The sequence below is a fragment of the Myotis daubentonii genome, chromosome X, assembly GCF_963259705.1.
Source record: "Myotis daubentonii chromosome X, mMyoDau2.1, whole genome shotgun sequence".
NCBI classification, from domain to species: domain Eukaryota; kingdom Metazoa; phylum Chordata; class Mammalia; order Chiroptera; family Vespertilionidae; genus Myotis; species Myotis daubentonii.
The window spans coordinates 5773103-5790920 of NC_081861.1; the positions used below are offsets into that span (position 1 = coordinate 5773103).

A 17818-nucleotide genomic window follows, 5' to 3' on the forward strand; every position below is an offset into this window, starting at 1 on the left:
TCTAAGTATGGTTATTTTGCCATACTTATCAACGCAGAACAGGAATGGGGCAAGTAGAAAAGTAACTGCCTCCTACCATTTTTTCTCTTCAGCTCTCTACATCACAGAGATCACAATGCAAGGTTCCTTCTCAGGTTCTTCCCCTGCCAGTGTCCATATCACTTTCTAGCTCACACCTTTCCCAAAAGATCACTTACTGTTGCCTAAGGTTGGCTCTCAGCCAGCCTCCTCCATCACCACCATAACTGTGAACATTTCTAATTGGATATTCAGCTCCCTGGGAGGTACAAGGGCTGATGTGGAGGTCTTCGTGGCCCCTATCCCTGTGAGGGAGACTTACCAATAAAACCCTGGACTCATTGGCCCGATTTAGGCTTGTCTTCCTCTTCTAGCTTCTTTTTCCTCGATTTGGGGAACTTAACTTTCAATCTGAGGCTTCTACTCTCAGTGTCTGAAGATTTTTCCTGGGAAACCACAGCAAGATGAAGGTCAAAATGTTAGTTACCTAACATTCAGAAATAATTCCTGGAGGCCTGGCAAGATGATGAACAAGGATGGTGGCAGAAAGCAGGCAGATCTGCTATCTATCCAGGTGTGGTAGATACCTCTAGTCCTATGCCCTAGGAAGGCAACTTTTCTTTATCAAGATCCTATTCTCTGCCAAGCGCCTTGCTAAATACTTTAATAAATGCTCTCATATAAGCCACAAAACAACCTCTTAAAGTAGCTACTATTACCCTTATTGTAGAAATGAGGAAGCAGAGGCTCAAAGAGGTAAAATATGTCACCTGAAGTCATGCATCTAACAATTAGTAGGGTGAGATTGCTAGGGCAACTGCTGACCCATGTGGCATCTTTTCATGAATTAGAAAAACTCACTCCTTCCTTCAGACGTATAGTTTGGTAAGCCCCAACTCATTCCCTTGGGTAAATACCTTGCTATAAGGAAGTACCTGCCTCGTAGGCCACCTACTTCCATGTCTGGAGTGCAAAGAAGGTTCTCTACACATAGCTGTTAATTATGAGTGTGGGTTATTTGCTATTTAGATTATTCAGACTCTAATTCCAGCTTAGCTTCCCAGTCCTCTCACTCCTGCTAACGTGTGTTTGTTTTACTACTGGTCTTAGTAAAACATATCCCAAGGTTGATCTTATTGCCAGAAAGTCCAGCCAAACACAATCCAAGAAACTTGGGGATTTTCTTCTCTTCAATATTATGTATGCCTTTGATCCTTACATTAAAATCAAAGTATATACCTGACCTCATCCTCTTCCTGCTCTGACTCTTACTTACCTTCTCTCCTCTAAGCTATGTACAGGACCTTCAGAATTGTCTTTGAGAAGTAACCTAAAGGAAGGGCACAAGACCTTTCCCCTCAGCCAAAGCCTTGGAAAGCCCAATGAATAATTGGCTGTCATCCTGCTTTTTCCACCAAAATGGATCTGAATCTTCTGTGGTTTTAAGGTGAGCAAGATTATTGTCACATGAATGAGAAACATCTTCCTGGCTTTCTTTCAAATCACTCTGCCCTTCTTTAGAGCCTTACTTCTTCATCTTTATGATAATTTTGAAATCCAGAAAAGAGATTATGCCCTAGGCCACACCAACTCACATACTGAGACCTTAGACCAGAGTAGGGAACCTATTTTCTGCTAAGGGCCATTTGGGTATTTATGACATCCTTTGCAGGCCATACAAAATTAGCAACTTAAAAATTGGCCTGCTATATTTGGTCAAACATTTAATTAATTCATTCCTAATGCCTTGGCAGGGCCAGACCAAATGATTTCTCAGGCCTTATATAGCCCATGGGCCAGACGTTCCCCGCCCCTGCTTTAGACCATGGACAGTTTTTCTAATTACTCTCAGTGTCCAATCCAGTTGCTTAGTTCGGGAGCTTGGTGAGATATAGCTGCACTGAGTAATAAGAGAAATAACATGCTACAATAGTTGACTTCCTTTTCTGCATAACAACATGTTTCCCCCTCTCAAAGCAGCAAAGTCATCAGCAAAGATATATGAGAAAGTTATTAAATCCTTTAACCTAAAGTTGTATGTGGCTTTTTCTCTTAAATGATAATCTGATTGCTGCACAAGTCCAAACATGCATATGTGTGGCTTGCTTACAACATACATATAATTGGTGTATGAAACCAGAAACAGGTATAATGAGTAGGGGAACCAGGGATTCATACAGTTTGAAATGAGCCCTTGTATGTTGCAGAAACTTAAAGAAAAACTATGTCACACCATAAAGAGAATAATTTACCTAGTAATCGGTGGACATTTTGGGGTCATTTGATTTATTAAATGGGACTATTTTTCAATCTCAGGAAAGTACTCAGAGTTGTCCAAAAATGACAATGTCCTTACAACTATATTGTAGCCACTAGTGGCATGCTTGATTTGCTTTTAAGCCACTCACCTTCTAGGGGAAGGCACTGGAAAGCCTACTATCCTTCAAGATGGGGAGGGACAGGTGATAATTGGACACGTTAACTACCAGTAAGATCTGGGAGCCAACCATTTAGAACAGAGGTTGGCTGTAAACAACTGGTATCGTCAAAATGGTATGTACCAGATGAAATTCAGTCCTGGCAGCATGTACTGAGCAGGAAAGGGGAATTGTGACCAGGAGAATAGCACAGAAAAAAGCAAACTTGCTTATTCTTTCCTAATCATCTCCTTCCACAGAATAGTTCTTTCTGGTTACTTTCCCATGGCCATATGATTTTTCAATGTGCTTTCTGTCTTGTCCTGTCTACTTATGATGAGGGGATGGGAAGATGAGACTCATTAAGCTCAAGCCAAAAGCTACTACTAGATTTTCTCTGCTGCATCAGTCATTGTCTTGGTCCACACTGGAAGGTAGAGCACCAAGGAATAATCCCTCTTCCCATTTATTTCCCAATCCTCAGGTCACATACCCCTGGAAAAAGGACTGAATTCATCCAGTTGATCTCAGATAGCTTTTCAAAATCCTCATTCATGGCATCCAGGGTGATTTGCAGTGTGGCCTCATCCTCAGCATTTCTCAACTAGTGAAGACAGGAAAAAGAGTGAGTGTCCAATGCCTACCACCCTGCATCATAGACTCTTGTCCTTTCCTCGACTGCTATTCGCTGGTAGTGGCCATGAGACCACAGGGTGCCAACTTGCATCATTTTCAGCTGTGGAGTCATGGAAAAGTGTAGTGAGCTCTTTTCTTTCTCAATAGGGAGACCCTGAAAAATGATGAAAGCCCCCTTTGGGGCTGGAGATGTTCAGTTTGGCAAGCAGAAAGGCCCTTTGACCAGGATCAATTAATATTGAGTTATACCTCTACAGTTTAGGGTCCAGGACAAGGGTCTCTATAAATAACAGCCACCAACTTTTGAGCCCATACTATATTCCAGGAACCATGCATTCATAATTTCATTTCATCTTTTCAATAACTTTTCAATAGCTGGCAAAGTAATACTGTTCTAGTTTTCTATGTGAGAAAACAGACTCAAAGAAGTTTAGCATTCAAAATCACATGACTAGCTTCCAAAATGACAGTAGAGTAAGTGAAGGCTACACTGACACTTTCCCAGGACCAAACTGGAAATACAACTAAAATACAGGAAAAAAAACCCTGAAAAATCAACTGAAGACTAGCTGGAGAAAACCCTGATAACCAAGGATGGAAAGTGGAGATTGCATAGAAAGTGGTAAAAAGTGCAGAGGTGCAAAAGGGCTGGCCAGGCTCCCACAGAATATGGCTAGACTTACCCAGATCAGTTTAACACTATGGCCTATCCTCTATACCACACAGTCTCATAAAGGATATGTGGGGTAACTGGATACTAGGAGGAATCTTTATTACATAGTAACTGTAATTTAAAGGCTGATTTGTGAAGTAAGGAGTGACCTAGAGAGAGATTGGCTCAATTTTCCTTCCTGGCAAAGAGGTCCTGTCTCTTCAGGCTGTGCTTTAGCCCCTATATATTCACTCTTGTAAGAAATGAGTTCCAGATGGCTTGTCCCACAGGTTCAGGAAATACCGCTTAAGTATTCCCTAGTAACCCCCCAGCACCCACAGAATGAACTCTACTCAGTCCATGGGAGACTTAAAATGGACTCTTCTGGGACCATCTCCAATTCAGACAAACCAAGTTCTAGACCAGCAACATAGGTGATATTGTTCATATTCCAGTAAATAGTGAGCTGGGAGTATAGATATATGCTGATATTTTCAACCTGGCCCTTATGTGGCTTCTTTCAGTGGCCACTTGATACACCAGCCATAAATGGAACCTTGCCAACTGTCACTAAGTGGCAGGTGAATGAGTGAGGGATGAGGCTGGAAGTTATGACCACTCAGGGTGGGATATGAGAAAGACAAATATCTCTTGATTTTGTTTTATAGCTAATGATTTAGGACAGTACAGAGTAGCCCAGATGCATAGGACATTTGTGTACACATGACAATGGGATGGGAGAGAATGGGTGTCAGATAGAAATCACCATCACTTCAAAGTAAAGAGGGAAGGGGCAGGGAGTCCTTAGGGGCATATCTACCAACAACACTTTGGTAGTCAAACCCAAAGGTATAGAAAAGAAAGGAATTTCGAGCCTTGGAAAATGATTCCTAATCATAATAGGAAAGGAATAAAATGGCTTCCTATTGTCTTCATATTTGGCATCTGGAGACTCAGGCTCTGAAAAATAGTAGGTGGGTAGGCCTGAGTCTTGTACTCTATTTTCCTGCCCTTTTGGCTCCAGCGGAAAACTTGTCCAGGACTCTTCTCTGAGGTAAATGTACAAACTGACTTAGAGGACTTAGGTGCTTATTTCTTGGTTCCTGTCCCAACACATAACTAGTCATAGCACAAATGAGGTTGCCAAATAAGGGAAGTGAGAGTTACCGGATGGTATTTACTTCATCATAAATCTACATCCAGCTGCCAACACTGAGCTCTGTAGTATCCTCCTTCAAGGGGAGAAATAACACCCAAATGAAATAAGTCTTTTTTGTTAATCCTTGCCTGAGGACATTTTCCCATTGATTTTTAGAGAGAGTGGAAGAGAGAGAGGGAAACACAGAGAGAAACATTGATGTGAGAGGAACACATTGATTGGTTGCCTCCTGAACAAACCCTGAACAGGGCCTGGACCATGGAAGAGCCTGTAACCAAGGTATGTGTCCTTGACCTGAATCAAATCTGGGACCTTTTGGTCCACAGGCCAATGCTCTGTCCACTGAGCCAAACTAGCTAGGGCTAAATGAAATAAGTCTTATCTCCATAGTCCTTCTATGAAATAGCCTTTCTGGAGATACTTGGTCATTCTTAGTTAGCTGCTGCCTGACCCCTGGTCTCATTTGTATGTGTGTATGTGTGTGTGGGTTCTTATCAGGCCTTATGTTAAATATGCTGTGTGCTCAATTTGGGTTTTTGGCTAGCAGGAACCAATAGTCATGCCATGAGCCTCAAGAAAGTTTGAGTGGCAATGAAAGTCCAAGTTCCCATATTTCCTGCTACCCAAACTGACAAGGCCATTGAATTCTGCCAATATATAGAAGGTACTTCTGTTGCTATTGTCTAAGGTTGAAAAACTCTAGCTTGGGGTTCAGATTCTGGGTCAACCTGACCTGATTGCCTTAGGCATTCCACTGCCTGTGCAGTGTGCCAATTAGATGTGCAAATGGAAAAGGGGAAGTGGATGCACTTCTTGGAATATCAACTCAGAAGGCCCTCTTCAAATAAACAATAATTAGATGATAAGCAAAAACAGCACCTGCCACATTGCCCTAACAGCCAACCCAAAAGTGGGGTAGTCATGATCAATTGACTCATCAGAGCACACTCACCATGTGTGCCTATGGGCTTTGCCTTCTGTGAAACATGCAACTATTTTTGTAGCTCAAAAATTTAGCCTCAGTCCATTTTCCCTAAGGCTAATAAAGTTTACCATCTATTAAGCTGCTATTATACAATAATTGGTTTAATCCTCACAACTACCTGGAAAGGTAGAGATTACCATTTCTATTTTGTAGATAGGGAAACTGAGATCCAGAGAGGTGAAATTATTTCACACAGCTGGTGTTATGGATTCAATTGTGTTCTCCCTTCCCCCCCAAAAAAGAGTTATGTTGGAATTCTAACTCCAGTATCTCAGAATGTGACCTTGTTTAGAAATATGGTAATTGATGATGTAATTCATTTTTTAAGATGAGGTCATACTGCAATAGGGTAGGCCCCCGATCCAGTACGACTGCTATCCTTATAAGAAGATGGCCATTTGAAGACAGAGAGACACAGGGAGAACACTACATGAAGATGGAGGATTGGAGTAATGCATCTACAAGACAAGGAACAACAAAGATTGCTAGCAGGTCACTAGAAGCTAGGAAGAGGCAAGGAAGGATTCCCGTACAGGTTTCAGAGAGAATATGGCCCTGTTGACACTTTGATTTCAGGTTTCTAGCCTATGGAACTGTGAGACAATACATTTCTGTTGTTTTATGTCACTCAGAGTTTAGTACACTGTTTCAGCAACCTTATGGAAACTAGTATAGTTAGTAAGGAGCAGATTTGGAATTTGAACCTAGAGTTTCCCAACTTTTCCCACTATTCCATACTGTCTTCATGGTGAGAGAGGTATATGGACACTTGGGAGATACAGAGCAGCTTGAAAGAGCTCACCTTTTCCTACTGAAGCTGTTTTAGGTATGATGGGAACAACCTACTTTGATGGGCCTGGACCCAGGAGACATTTGCCAAAGGAGAGGGGGAGCCTTTTCTTCAAGGATATGGTAGTCCCAGTGGATTAGCATAACCTATGAAGTGATACAGTCAATGACAACCCTGGGTGAGTATAACACAGCAGGGACTGCCAGCTAAGCACCTGGCTAAAAATCTCCTCCAGGTCTTCCAATTCCCTAAAACCAAGCATAGATCATGATGGGATACGTTGCCCTCCCTTGTTCCAACCCCCTCCACTCACCAAGTTTTTTTCCAGGAAAGCTTTGGTGTCATCATAGAGCCCTTTAAGACTAAATGTAACATCGACTGCATCATTTCTGCTTAGAGTCTGAGAGGAGAAAAATGGAAAAGAAAGTAAGGGAAAGGACAAAGACAGAGGAGTTGTTGGTTAGTAGCTGTTCCTCTCTGTGGGAAGGGAGGAACAGGCTAGTAGGATGTGGCTGTAGGTAAAAAAGTAATATTCAAAATATAATACAGCTAGTACAGCATGGGCACTGGGACCAAATTAGAATTGATACCAGCTGTCAACTACCGTAGTTGTATTGGCATATCCTATGAAGTGAGACAGTACAACTTGGCATTTGACATCGATTGAGTGCTATGGGCATAGGGAAATAGGAAACATGAAAACCAGAGAGTAACCTTGAGGCTACTTGCTGCCACTGGAATAAAACTACTAGTACCTTTCCCATGGTAGGTGAAGTTAGGCCCAACCTTCTGCCTTCTTGAAACTCAAAGCTTCCTCCAACTAGGAACTGGCCCAAAATATATAGGTAACCAACATTTTAGAAAACCCTGGCTCTATATGTGGCCCTTTGGTATCATTTGCCTAGCACTAAGATTACTTTTTAAAAGTATCCCATAGGCCAGCTTGTGTGGCTCAGTCATTGAGTATTGACCTATGAACCAGGAGGTCACAGTTCAGTTCCCAGTCAGGGCACATGACTGGGTTGCAGGTTGGATCCCCAGTGTGGGGCATGTAGGAGGCATCCAATCAATGAATCTCTCTCATCATTGATGTTTCCATCTCTCTCTCCCTCTCCCTTCGTCTCTGAAATCAATAAAATATTTTTAAAATAAAAGCATCCCATAAATCTTTTGGCAATAGGTAAAGTTATGGGATGGCACGTTTAACATCAAGCATTCAAGCATTCTCATCTGGATATCTCCCTTGAGAGGGAAACCAAGGCAGCCTGGAGCTCAGGTTTTAATGACAGGTGCTGCCTTAACAGGTTACCTGGGATTAAGAAGGTCCAAGGCCAAGTTTCTCTCCATTTAATTGCCCTTTTCCCCCTAAGGTCAGTGTGGTAGGTGGCTATCAGAGAAGAGGGGTAGGTCTCAGATGATGAAATCTGCTATAGGATTCCCCTAGTAGCCACTCTGGACTTGGAAAAGTCAAGGAATACCTGCCTTCCCTTCTACTCTATCCATCAATTTCTTGACCTATCATTGCCCAATTTCTCCATGCAGCCTAGGAAGGATCCCCTTCCTTCCTTTTCATCACCTTTACTATTTGGTTTGCCCTTTGCCCCCTTACCTCAATGGGAGTAAAGGAAGCTGCCGCTGCCTCATTGCTGCTGTCTTGGCCATTAAAGGTGTCATCCAGGATTTTGGCACTGGCATTCACAGAATCCATGAGGACAGATACATGCTGGTGGACCTTGCTCAGGTTAGTAAGTCTGTAATAAAACAAGGACAGATAGATAAGTCTGTATTTCTGAAGGACTTCTGTCCTGGGGTGCTGGTGAGGGCTGGGCTAAGAATAGAAAGCCCTGGGTACCCAAATTGGCACCTCCTATTATTCCTATTTTTTTTTTAGGTAGCTATCTATGCCAAAAATGTCTCTACTCTAGGTATTCATCTTTTTCTATATTGTCTCAGTTGTAGGTGCTTCAGGATAGTGGGAGGCCAGAGTACAGGAGGGAAGATGACTCGAGGAACTCCAAGGCCCTGCTGATATTTAAGGGAAAGGATAAACATTCTTAGCCCTGTTTGGTCTGGGAAAACAGGAGGAAATAAAAGTTCACCTCTAGGTCTAATGGGAGAGGTCCATGTTGCTGAGCACAAAGACCATTTTCTATTTGGATTGTCAGGGTCCCTGTCAAACTTCAGAGCTTTGGGTAAGACTGCTTTCTGAGACCAAGCTCCCCAGTAGCCAATAGATACAAATCAGCTTCTTCCTATATCCCCTTTTAGGATTTTCAGCCCTGTGTCTAGGCTAGTTTCACTTACCTGCTGATGAGGTTTTCTGCAAGCTGGGCTAAGTGCTGTATCTGGGCAGACTCCTCATCAGAGAGGCTATCTTGAGATTCCTGGGAGTCCAACTGGGGTTGAGAGGCAGCTTGAATTTCAGTATGCTTGCACTCCCACATTTTCATTGAGTTTTCAAAGTCCTGGAGATGAAGACAGTGGCAGATCCTAATGATTTCTCTAGCTAAGAGGGCATGTGATAGATCTGTCTGTGAGTCTGAAATTTGTGGGTATTGTGGGTAAAGGGAAAAGAGGGCCCCCATTCCCCCACACACCCAACTACACACCTATACAAATATCCATCATTTTATTCAATGTCTCTTATGTACTAGGCACTTTTAGTTTTTGCTGTTGTTACTATTGTGAGTCTTGGGACAATATGATACAATCAGATAGACATCTGCCTCCCAGACACTGTTATATGGTTGCACCATTATCAATAAGATAGTGGAGCATCTTTCATGTTCCCTTCTTTGCCAAATCTTAGTAATATGTTGTGATAGACTATAGAACCAGAAATATCTGATTTAATTTTGAATGATCTTTCTATCATTTACTGGTTGTATGACCTTTAGCAAGTTATTTAACCACTTTGGTCCTCATTTTCTTCACCTGTAAAATGGGAATAAGTGTATCTATGTTATCGAATTGTTGGGAGGACCTACAATTAGAGATAATATATCTAAACTGTCTACCACAAAGTAGGCAGTTTATAAACTATACTTTCCCTCTCCTCTCTGTTGCTGCTTCTATGGACTGTCTTCAGGTCAGAATGGAAGAAAGCCTCCAAGCACCGAACATCTGATCAATAATGACTCCTTTCTAGATTTAGATGGCTTAGCGGAAGTGGGTGACACTTGTGAGTGCAGCACCTTAAGGAACCATAGAGGAGCCTAAAACCATAGTTAATGAAGAATCTCTTGTTGAAAGAACAGATTTCTCTGTAACTACTCAAAGTCTTAGCTCTATGTGCAGTGGAGAGAGGACAGCTTTGTCTAAAACCATAGGAGGGAAGCTCCTTGTCTCACTCTCTTAGAGCTTTGAAAATGTCAGTATATATCAGAATGTCTTTGGGGGGGTTGTTTAAAAATGCAAGTTCCCAGAAACTACCCATCCCCATTCTGATTCATTAGGTCTGGTGTGGGGCCTGGGGATGTGTATTTCTAGCAAGTATCCAAGGTGACTCTGATATAAGTGGCAAGCACACAGCCCTTTGAGGAATTCTGCTTGACTGGAAGTATTCACTACTCAGCAAGAGTTGTATATGAGACAATGCAGGAGTCCGAGACAAGCCTTTCCTTTCTTACCTGATCTCTTGTCAGCATCTGGGCAGCGTTCTTGTATCTAATCTTGATAAGGCCTGGCCTCTGAACCCAGGCCTCCCCATCCACCTGCACTGGGATACCTTCTTCACCATCAATGGTTATCATCACCTCACGGCACTGCCAGGGAAGAGGAGGGAGAATAGGGCAGAAAAATGAGGCAACTACTGATAATACCACAGTCATGGCTGTAATGTGTATCTGAAGCAGGACTGGCAAGGATGTAAATCAGATTATCTCAGGGATAAAACACATGCCATCTATGGGCTTTTTGCTCCTTCAGTCCCTACCACATTTGTCTCCAACCTTAGCCAGCACCTTGCTGTCCACCAGATAACCTCATCCCTCCACCCTTATAGTTATTCCCAGTTAATTTCTGGGACAATTCCATATCCTGGATTGTAGCCACAGAGCTCAGTCCCTTTCTGGTGCCAACCCAGCCCCTGCCTACCTGGGCAATGCGATGATGATGCAGATTGATGATACGGGACATTGCCATCTGTACAGAACCAAAGATTGCCACTACCTCCAGCTTCCCATCATCTATTGCAGGAACCTCATATTCCTGAGGAGGAAGATCTGTGTCACATATCCACTTGAGAAACCATACATTGTCTATCACAGAGCAGGTATGCTTTGAAGGCTCCTAGTGAGAATTTTCCTAGCTCATGAAGAGTGGAGTAACTATATATTAAACGGGGGAAAGATGAGGTCAGGGAGCCCACCTGGGAAAAGGGCACTGAGATAATAACTCTTAATTCCCTTTGAGATCACTGCTCTGAGCTGGTTCCCTCTCTGTCTAATCTAGCATCATAAATGCGCAAGACCAGTCCCATTGGCCTCATGGCCTTCTTGAGTGAGCTCAGAGGAAAATGGTCATGGCCAGTTTCTCAGGAGATTTTATTGACAGACCTCTTTGGAGAAAAGAGCGTGGCTTAGGTAACCTTACTAGGATCTGTCAGGCCTGAGGAATGAAAAATTCAAAGTCCAGGTGACACCTAAGAATTGATCTTATCCTGGGGTCTTTGGTTGATTCTTTTTTTATATTCTGAAATGCTAATTTCCTTTTAAAATGCTGCTTATACAGCTGCTACTAATAAAGGTTCCCAGCCCACCTCCTCTCCCCGCATTGTCCACTTTCTTTCTACTCCAGTGAGCCCAACTCTCCTTTCTGAGATATCTTAGAAGGGCCAAACATTTCTCCCTCCCTGTCCCCTATTTCATACTTACAGTGGTTGCTGTGCTGCTTCCCCAGAAGTTGATGCCTCCAGCATAGCTGGTAATGTTGAGCACTACGATGCCTTGCAAGTTTGGCAAAGAGATAGCTTCTCCATCACACTGAAAGATAGGGATGTGAAGGAACATTATAGAGATAGTGGAAGGGCTCTGTATTCTCTTCATGCTATCATTTTCTCATCCATAAAATGGAAATCTATCTTCATGCCTTCCTCCCATGAGTCGTGAGTGAGGATCAGAGTTAAAGCTCAGAGAGAAGCAAGAATATAGGGGAAAGTTGATTACCAAGGTAGTGAGATTTCTTTTTTTCCATGTCCAGGAAAAAGTACCCTATTTTCTACTAACCTTCAGGTGCACTCGTTCTTCCAGGTTCCTATAAGAGCGCTGCAAAAGTTCTTTGCTTCCCAAAAGGCCGTACCACATCTTGTTCTTAAGGCGGCTACTACAGGGAGATAAAGTAGAGAAAGGTAGCCACAGGGTGAATAATATAAAGGTAAATGGATGAGTAAAAGCAAGAGGGGACACAATTTTATTCCTCAAGTGCCTTCACATATAGAAGAGTCATATTGAATGGTAATGGAATACAAGAGGATATGCTAGGATGGTGTAACTGGTATCTCTATTCAAACCTGCTGAAATAGGTTCCTGGCCCCCTTAAAAGCTTTAGCATCCCATTGGTAAGTAAGTTTGACATTTTACTTGCTTCTAATATTGGTTCAGACTTGGAAGAGACAGCAAATATTCAGCAAGTAATGCTTATAAAAAGCTTTGAGTATAGCTGGCTGATAGACACTAGCTACCTTGGCAAGTACCATTCCAGGAGCTCAAGATTTCAGCTGCTTGGAATCAATTTCATTTGAAACATAACTTTTTCTTTGAAGCAGATTTTTTTTCTGGCAAAGTGGAGGGATTTTTCTGAGATCTGCATATTAAACACTTAATTCAGTGCTATAGAATTAGACTTAAATTTACTAGGTAGATTATAGAGGAGGATTCAGTGGACAGAAGATGGGACAGGCAAAGATATCAGGAGACTTGGGGTGGAGGTAGAAAGGACAGAAACCTGCTGATTGTAGGATCTCTGATCAAAACAAACATAGGGCTTTACAATCACTAGAAAGGTTGGCTAGAGTTTACTGTGAGTTTTTATTTATCTATTTATTTAAAAAATTTATTGTTGAGAGTATTACAGATGTTCCCCTTCCCCAACCTACCCCCTTTACCTTCTTCCACCCAGTTCCCACCCGCCCCAGGCATTCACTAAATACCCTATTGTCTGTGTCTATAGGTAATGCATATATGCATACTAGTATGTCCTTTGTTTAATCTCTTCCTGCTCCCCCTCCCTCTGATATTTCTCAGTCTGTTCCATGTTTTTATGCCTCTGGTTCTATTTTATTAATTGGTTCATTTTGTTCATTAGAGTCTTTATTCATTTATTTTTATTTTTAGATTCAATTGTTGATAGCTATGTATGTGTTGCCATTTTATTGTTCATATTTTATTTCTTCTTCTTCTTCTTCTTCTTCTTCTTCTTCTTCTTCTTCTTCTTCTTCTTCTTCTTCTTCTCCTTCTCCTTCTCCTTCTCCTTCTCCTTCTCCTTCTCCTTCTCCTTCTCCTTCTCCTTCTCCTTCTCCTTCTCCTTCTCCTTCTCCTTCTCCTTCTCCTTCTCCTTCTCCTTCTCCTTCTCCTTCTCCTTCTCCTTCTCCTTCTCCTTCTCCTTCTCCTTCTTCTTCTTCTTCTTCTTCTTCTTCTTCTTCTTCTTCTTCTTCTTCTTCTTCTTCTTCTTCTTCTTCAAGAATAACCTTCATGTAATACTGGTTTGGTGGTGATGAACTCATTTATCTTTTTCTTATCTGTGAAGCTCTTTTTCTGACCTCCAATTCTTTTTAAATTAAATGTATTGGGATGATATTGGTTAATAAGATTAAATACAAGTGTACAATTCTATGATACATCACCTGCATATTGCATTGTGTACCCACCACTCAAAATCAAATCTCCCTTCACCATATATTTGACCCCCTTTACCCTTTACTACCCCACCCCACCGCCTGTCCCTCTGGTAACTACCATACTGTTGTCTGTGTTGATGAGTTGTTGTTTTTAAAGTAAAGCCACAGAAATAAGTCACCACAGGGCATGAGCTTTGACTTGTAAGAAGGCTAGTACAAAATTACTTGTATTCTGTTTTAAACCACATGTAATTTGGGCACTTTAGTTTCTTTATAAAAATAGTTTCATTATATAGAAATGCAAAATATCTAGAACAACCAGGACAGTTCTGAAAAAGAACAAAGTTGGAGGACTTTCATCTCTCAATTTCAAAACTAACTATAAAGCTACAGTTAACAAGATAGTGTGGTATTTGTATAGAATAAACACATAGATCAATGGAACAGAAATGATAATCTAAAATAAGTAGATCCAAGGGAACCAGGTTAGTAACACAAAGAACTAGTCAGTTAATACTTTGCATCCTTGTTAATAAAAAACAGACCTGAAGCCACTACTAGGATCTGGTCAAGTTTTCACAGAACAAAGATAAGCAATTTGCTGAATCAAGTCAATGTAATCTGTTTAAAACAACAGTAACACAGTTAGCTGTCTCTACACAGTTACTTAAATGTCTAGATTAAGAAGGCAGCCAAAGTTCAGGATGCCAATGCAGAGTCATCACAGACCAGGTTAACATTTGGGGCAAGCAGTACCATTAGGATAATCTTGGGACTAAGATTTTACTTCCAAAGGACCTCTTATTCTGTTGCTTGTCTGAGAGGTAGGGGATGTAGCAATATATGTATATATGGTTATTGTCTGTCTTCATGTAGGAAGGGGAGTTTCTTTTCCTTACTTGTATTGTCCTGGGTGTTCATCTCTTCTGGTGTTGAACTCCAGAGAAATTTTAGCATCCAGTCCAATTCCAAAATAGTTGTTCATGACGCACTTTTCTTTGAAACATCTGAAATTAGGCAAAGGGAAGAAGAGGGCAGACATTGGTGCACGAAAGAAGTGCCATTATTATTGGGCAGCAGACTTCATATGCATGATAAAAAAAACACTGAGGGAAGGCCTCCTCTACACTGGACACAAGCCTTAATGTTCTTGGGAAGCATGAGTAGATTTTCCTATTATGTTAACAACTAGCATTGTTAGATGTAAAAGAGGGCACCCACCTAGTTGGGAGATTCAGTGGATTTGGGGCTCATAATAAAGAAGTAATCTTTGGAGGCCCTCAGATATGAGTGGCCAATATTTTTCCACATATAATAAAGGGGGATAGAGTCATTGGTTTATTCCCATAAAGAACTTTTGAGTATCTCAGATAAAAATGTATGAGAGTAGCCCTGGCTGGTGTGGCTCAGTTGATTATGTCGTCCCTTGCACCAAAGGGTTGCTGGTTTGATTCAGGGTCAGGACACATACCCAGGCTGTGGGGTTGGTTCCTAATTGGGGTGCATATGGGAGGCAACCAATCAATGTTTCTCTCTCACATTAATCTTTCTCTCCCTTCCTCTCTCTCTAAAATAAATAAAAACATTTTAAAACAATAAAAAATGTGTGGGAGTAAAGCCTGCACTATTGTTTTCAGATATATCTGAACTCCTTTGTGGTGTGTTCACACCAAAGAGCAAAGTGGCAACACATTTGGGAGAAAAGACTGATAAAAGAGGATATATATGTCAGGCAGTTTTTTTTTTTTATTCTTCTGCATTCTTCTCAGGTGTTGACATCAAAACCAGTGGTGTGCTGAAGCCTGTTTGTACCAGTTCATGTCAGCTGATTATTCCTATCACTTCTCAACTCTGCTTTTAGTGGAATTGTGTCAGTAGCTTGAAATAGATTATGGTGGGAGGGTTTATACCAGGAAATAAATCAGGGTTTCCCTCCCCCCAGCCCAGAAAGCTGGTTTTAAACATTTGCTAGCACACCATTGATCAAAACTCATTAGGTAGGTCCATGAACTTAAGCCAATGGTGAAGTAGAAGGGAGTGGGGCTGGAGATAGGAATAAATGGAAAACTGCAAAAAACTTCAATAATTGCTACTGTGTTATTCATTTGGAAAAGTAAAAATGGGTACAGTGTATCTCCTCAATTATAGGTAATTTTAAAAATTCATTACTTAACTGACCCTACATCTTTCATATGAGATTTGCCTCCCTCAACTACAGTCCAGAAATTAAAGTCTTTCTAACTGATGTTCAACTGATATTCTTAATGTAACTCAAAATGAGTGAATAGGACAGAACTTGGCTGCTGGGAATATTCTAAACTGGTAGGGCTAGTGAGACAAACATCTTTAGATTTACTGCCTAATCCCTAAATGCCCATTTATTCTTTTAGTCCCTTCAATCGTTTACTGTTAAAGGCAACAGTGGAAAAACAAGTCCTTTGAAAGAACAACAGCTAACATTTATTGTTTATAATAATAATAACAATAATAAATATTAACACATATAGCATTTAACTATGGGTGCCAAGCACTGCTCAGTGCAAGTACTTTGCATATATAAACTCAATAAATACAACAAACCTATCTAACAGGTTCTACAATTACCTCTATTTTACATGTAAGGAAACTGAGGCTCATATTGGTTGCATAAGGTCAGACAACTAGTAAAGTACAGTCAAGATTTGACTCTGGTCATTCTTAGGCTATGCTCTTAACCAGAGAAAAGAAAGCCATAAAAAGGTCATAAGGCTAAATACTTACATAGTTTCAGGTGTAAAATGTAAGTGCTCCAAATTAAGGTTATCTAGGTCTTCACTTGTGAGAGAAGGTATAGAAGACAAAATGCCACAACGAGAACCTAGACACAAATGACATCACCTCGGTGTCAGATGCAAACAAGCAATCCCTGTCATCACTTGTATTTCACACTATATTCTCTGTGGAAGTAGGGTCAAGCTCAATGACTTTCTCTGAGATAACATTCAGGGTTTGCTTTCCAAAGAGGGATCATCTTAGATGGACAGAGGCTTCCACTGAGAGGTCGGTGAAGCTGAGTTACTTGCTTGCTAGCAGTGAAAACAGTTTCAAATGTTGGATTTCATCAGGCCAGCCTTTTCAAAGGACCTAATAGTGTCATTACATGTGGACATTTGCATGGGGTCTCATAGTGTGAGTTTTCTGAGACAGAGGAAGGGGTATATACTGCAGAGTAGGATTATGGCTAAAGGAAAATGCATGAAAACACATCTTTATTTTCTGCCACTAGGATAGAATAAGAGAAGAAGAACAGAAATATTCTTACGGTGTCTTGGGCTCGGCTGGCTAATATCTTCTGAGTCATCTTCCGTGGAAAAAGTTGAAGTAAAGTTCTTGACCGATATCATCTGTCTGCTTTGTTCATCCAGAACTATAGAGAAAAAAATGAAAGTAAGGAGGGAGGTAAGGGAAGAGAAGGGAAAGGAAAGGAAAGGAAAGGAAAGGAAAGGAGAGGAGAGGAGAGGAGAGGAGAGGAGAGGAGAGGAGAGGAGAGGAGAGGAGAGGAGAGGAGAGGAGAGGAGAGGGGAGGGGAGGGGAGGAGGGGAGGGGAAAGGAAAGGAAAGGAAAGGAAAGGAAAGGAAAGGAAAGGAAAGGAAAGGAAAGGAAAGGAAAGGAAAGGAAAGGAAAGGAAAGGAAAGGAAAGGAAAGGAAAGGAAAGGAAAGGAAAGGAAAGGAAAGGAAAAGAAAGGGGGGAAAAAAAGGGAAGAGGGAGGAAGAATTGGTAACACTTATCAGGCATTTCTCCATAATTTCCTTTGTGCTAGTCAGTGTGTGGTTAGACAACAAAGACTCTAATTTGGACCATCATTTCTCCTCCATGATATTTTTGTAGTCTCAGGTTTATTACAGTATTGGCCCCATATCTCTTCATATCCATGCCACAATGTTCTCTGTTTTACTGGTCATTCTTTTTCTGTCACCCAGTAAATGTGATTGTGAGTAGAAGCTGAGAGGCAGCTGTAGGAAGGGGGTGGGGCACGGTGGGAAACCCTCTGCTCTTCTACCTCTATTCTTAGCTCTGTTAATTCATTTACTCACATGACTTTTGCTATAAATATGAGCCTCTAGGAACATGCCATTTTTTCACTCAAATGTCTCACCCATATTTGAGAAGTCTCCTTCATTTCACCAGTATAGTGTATAACTCAGGTGCTCAGCCTATGCCAAAGCACATAGGTTCAATCTCTATCCTAGTAGGGGTGGCTTTTTCTATCCCATAGCCACAAACTGCCCTTCTAAATCTGACTTATGGGTTGATGAGCAGGCTGAGGGTTGGTTGTAATAAAATCA

At 41.4% G+C, this 17818-nt stretch overlaps 1 protein-coding gene across 1 annotated transcript in view; it reads right to left on the reverse strand.

Annotated features, from left to right (window-relative positions):
- Positions 1 to 356: 356 nt before the first annotated feature.
- Positions 357 to 17818, reverse strand: part of DGKK (diacylglycerol kinase kappa) — a 259182-nt gene continuing 241720 nt past the window's right edge. The window contains exons 18-29 of the mRNA XM_059680086.1: positions 16794 to 16898; positions 16253 to 16349; positions 14392 to 14499; positions 11883 to 11979; positions 11532 to 11639; positions 10753 to 10866; positions 10287 to 10421; positions 8962 to 9122; positions 8267 to 8408; positions 6971 to 7057; positions 2929 to 3039; positions 357 to 464 (exon numbers count right to left, since the gene is read on the reverse strand). Of these exons, the coding sequence (XP_059536069.1) occupies positions 357 to 464; positions 2929 to 3039; positions 6971 to 7057; positions 8267 to 8408; positions 8962 to 9122; positions 10287 to 10421; positions 10753 to 10866; positions 11532 to 11639; positions 11883 to 11979; positions 14392 to 14499; positions 16253 to 16349; positions 16794 to 16898 (1373 nt within the window). The remainder of the gene's footprint in view (positions 465 to 2928; positions 3040 to 6970; positions 7058 to 8266; positions 8409 to 8961; positions 9123 to 10286; positions 10422 to 10752; positions 10867 to 11531; positions 11640 to 11882; positions 11980 to 14391; positions 14500 to 16252; positions 16350 to 16793; positions 16899 to 17818) is intronic.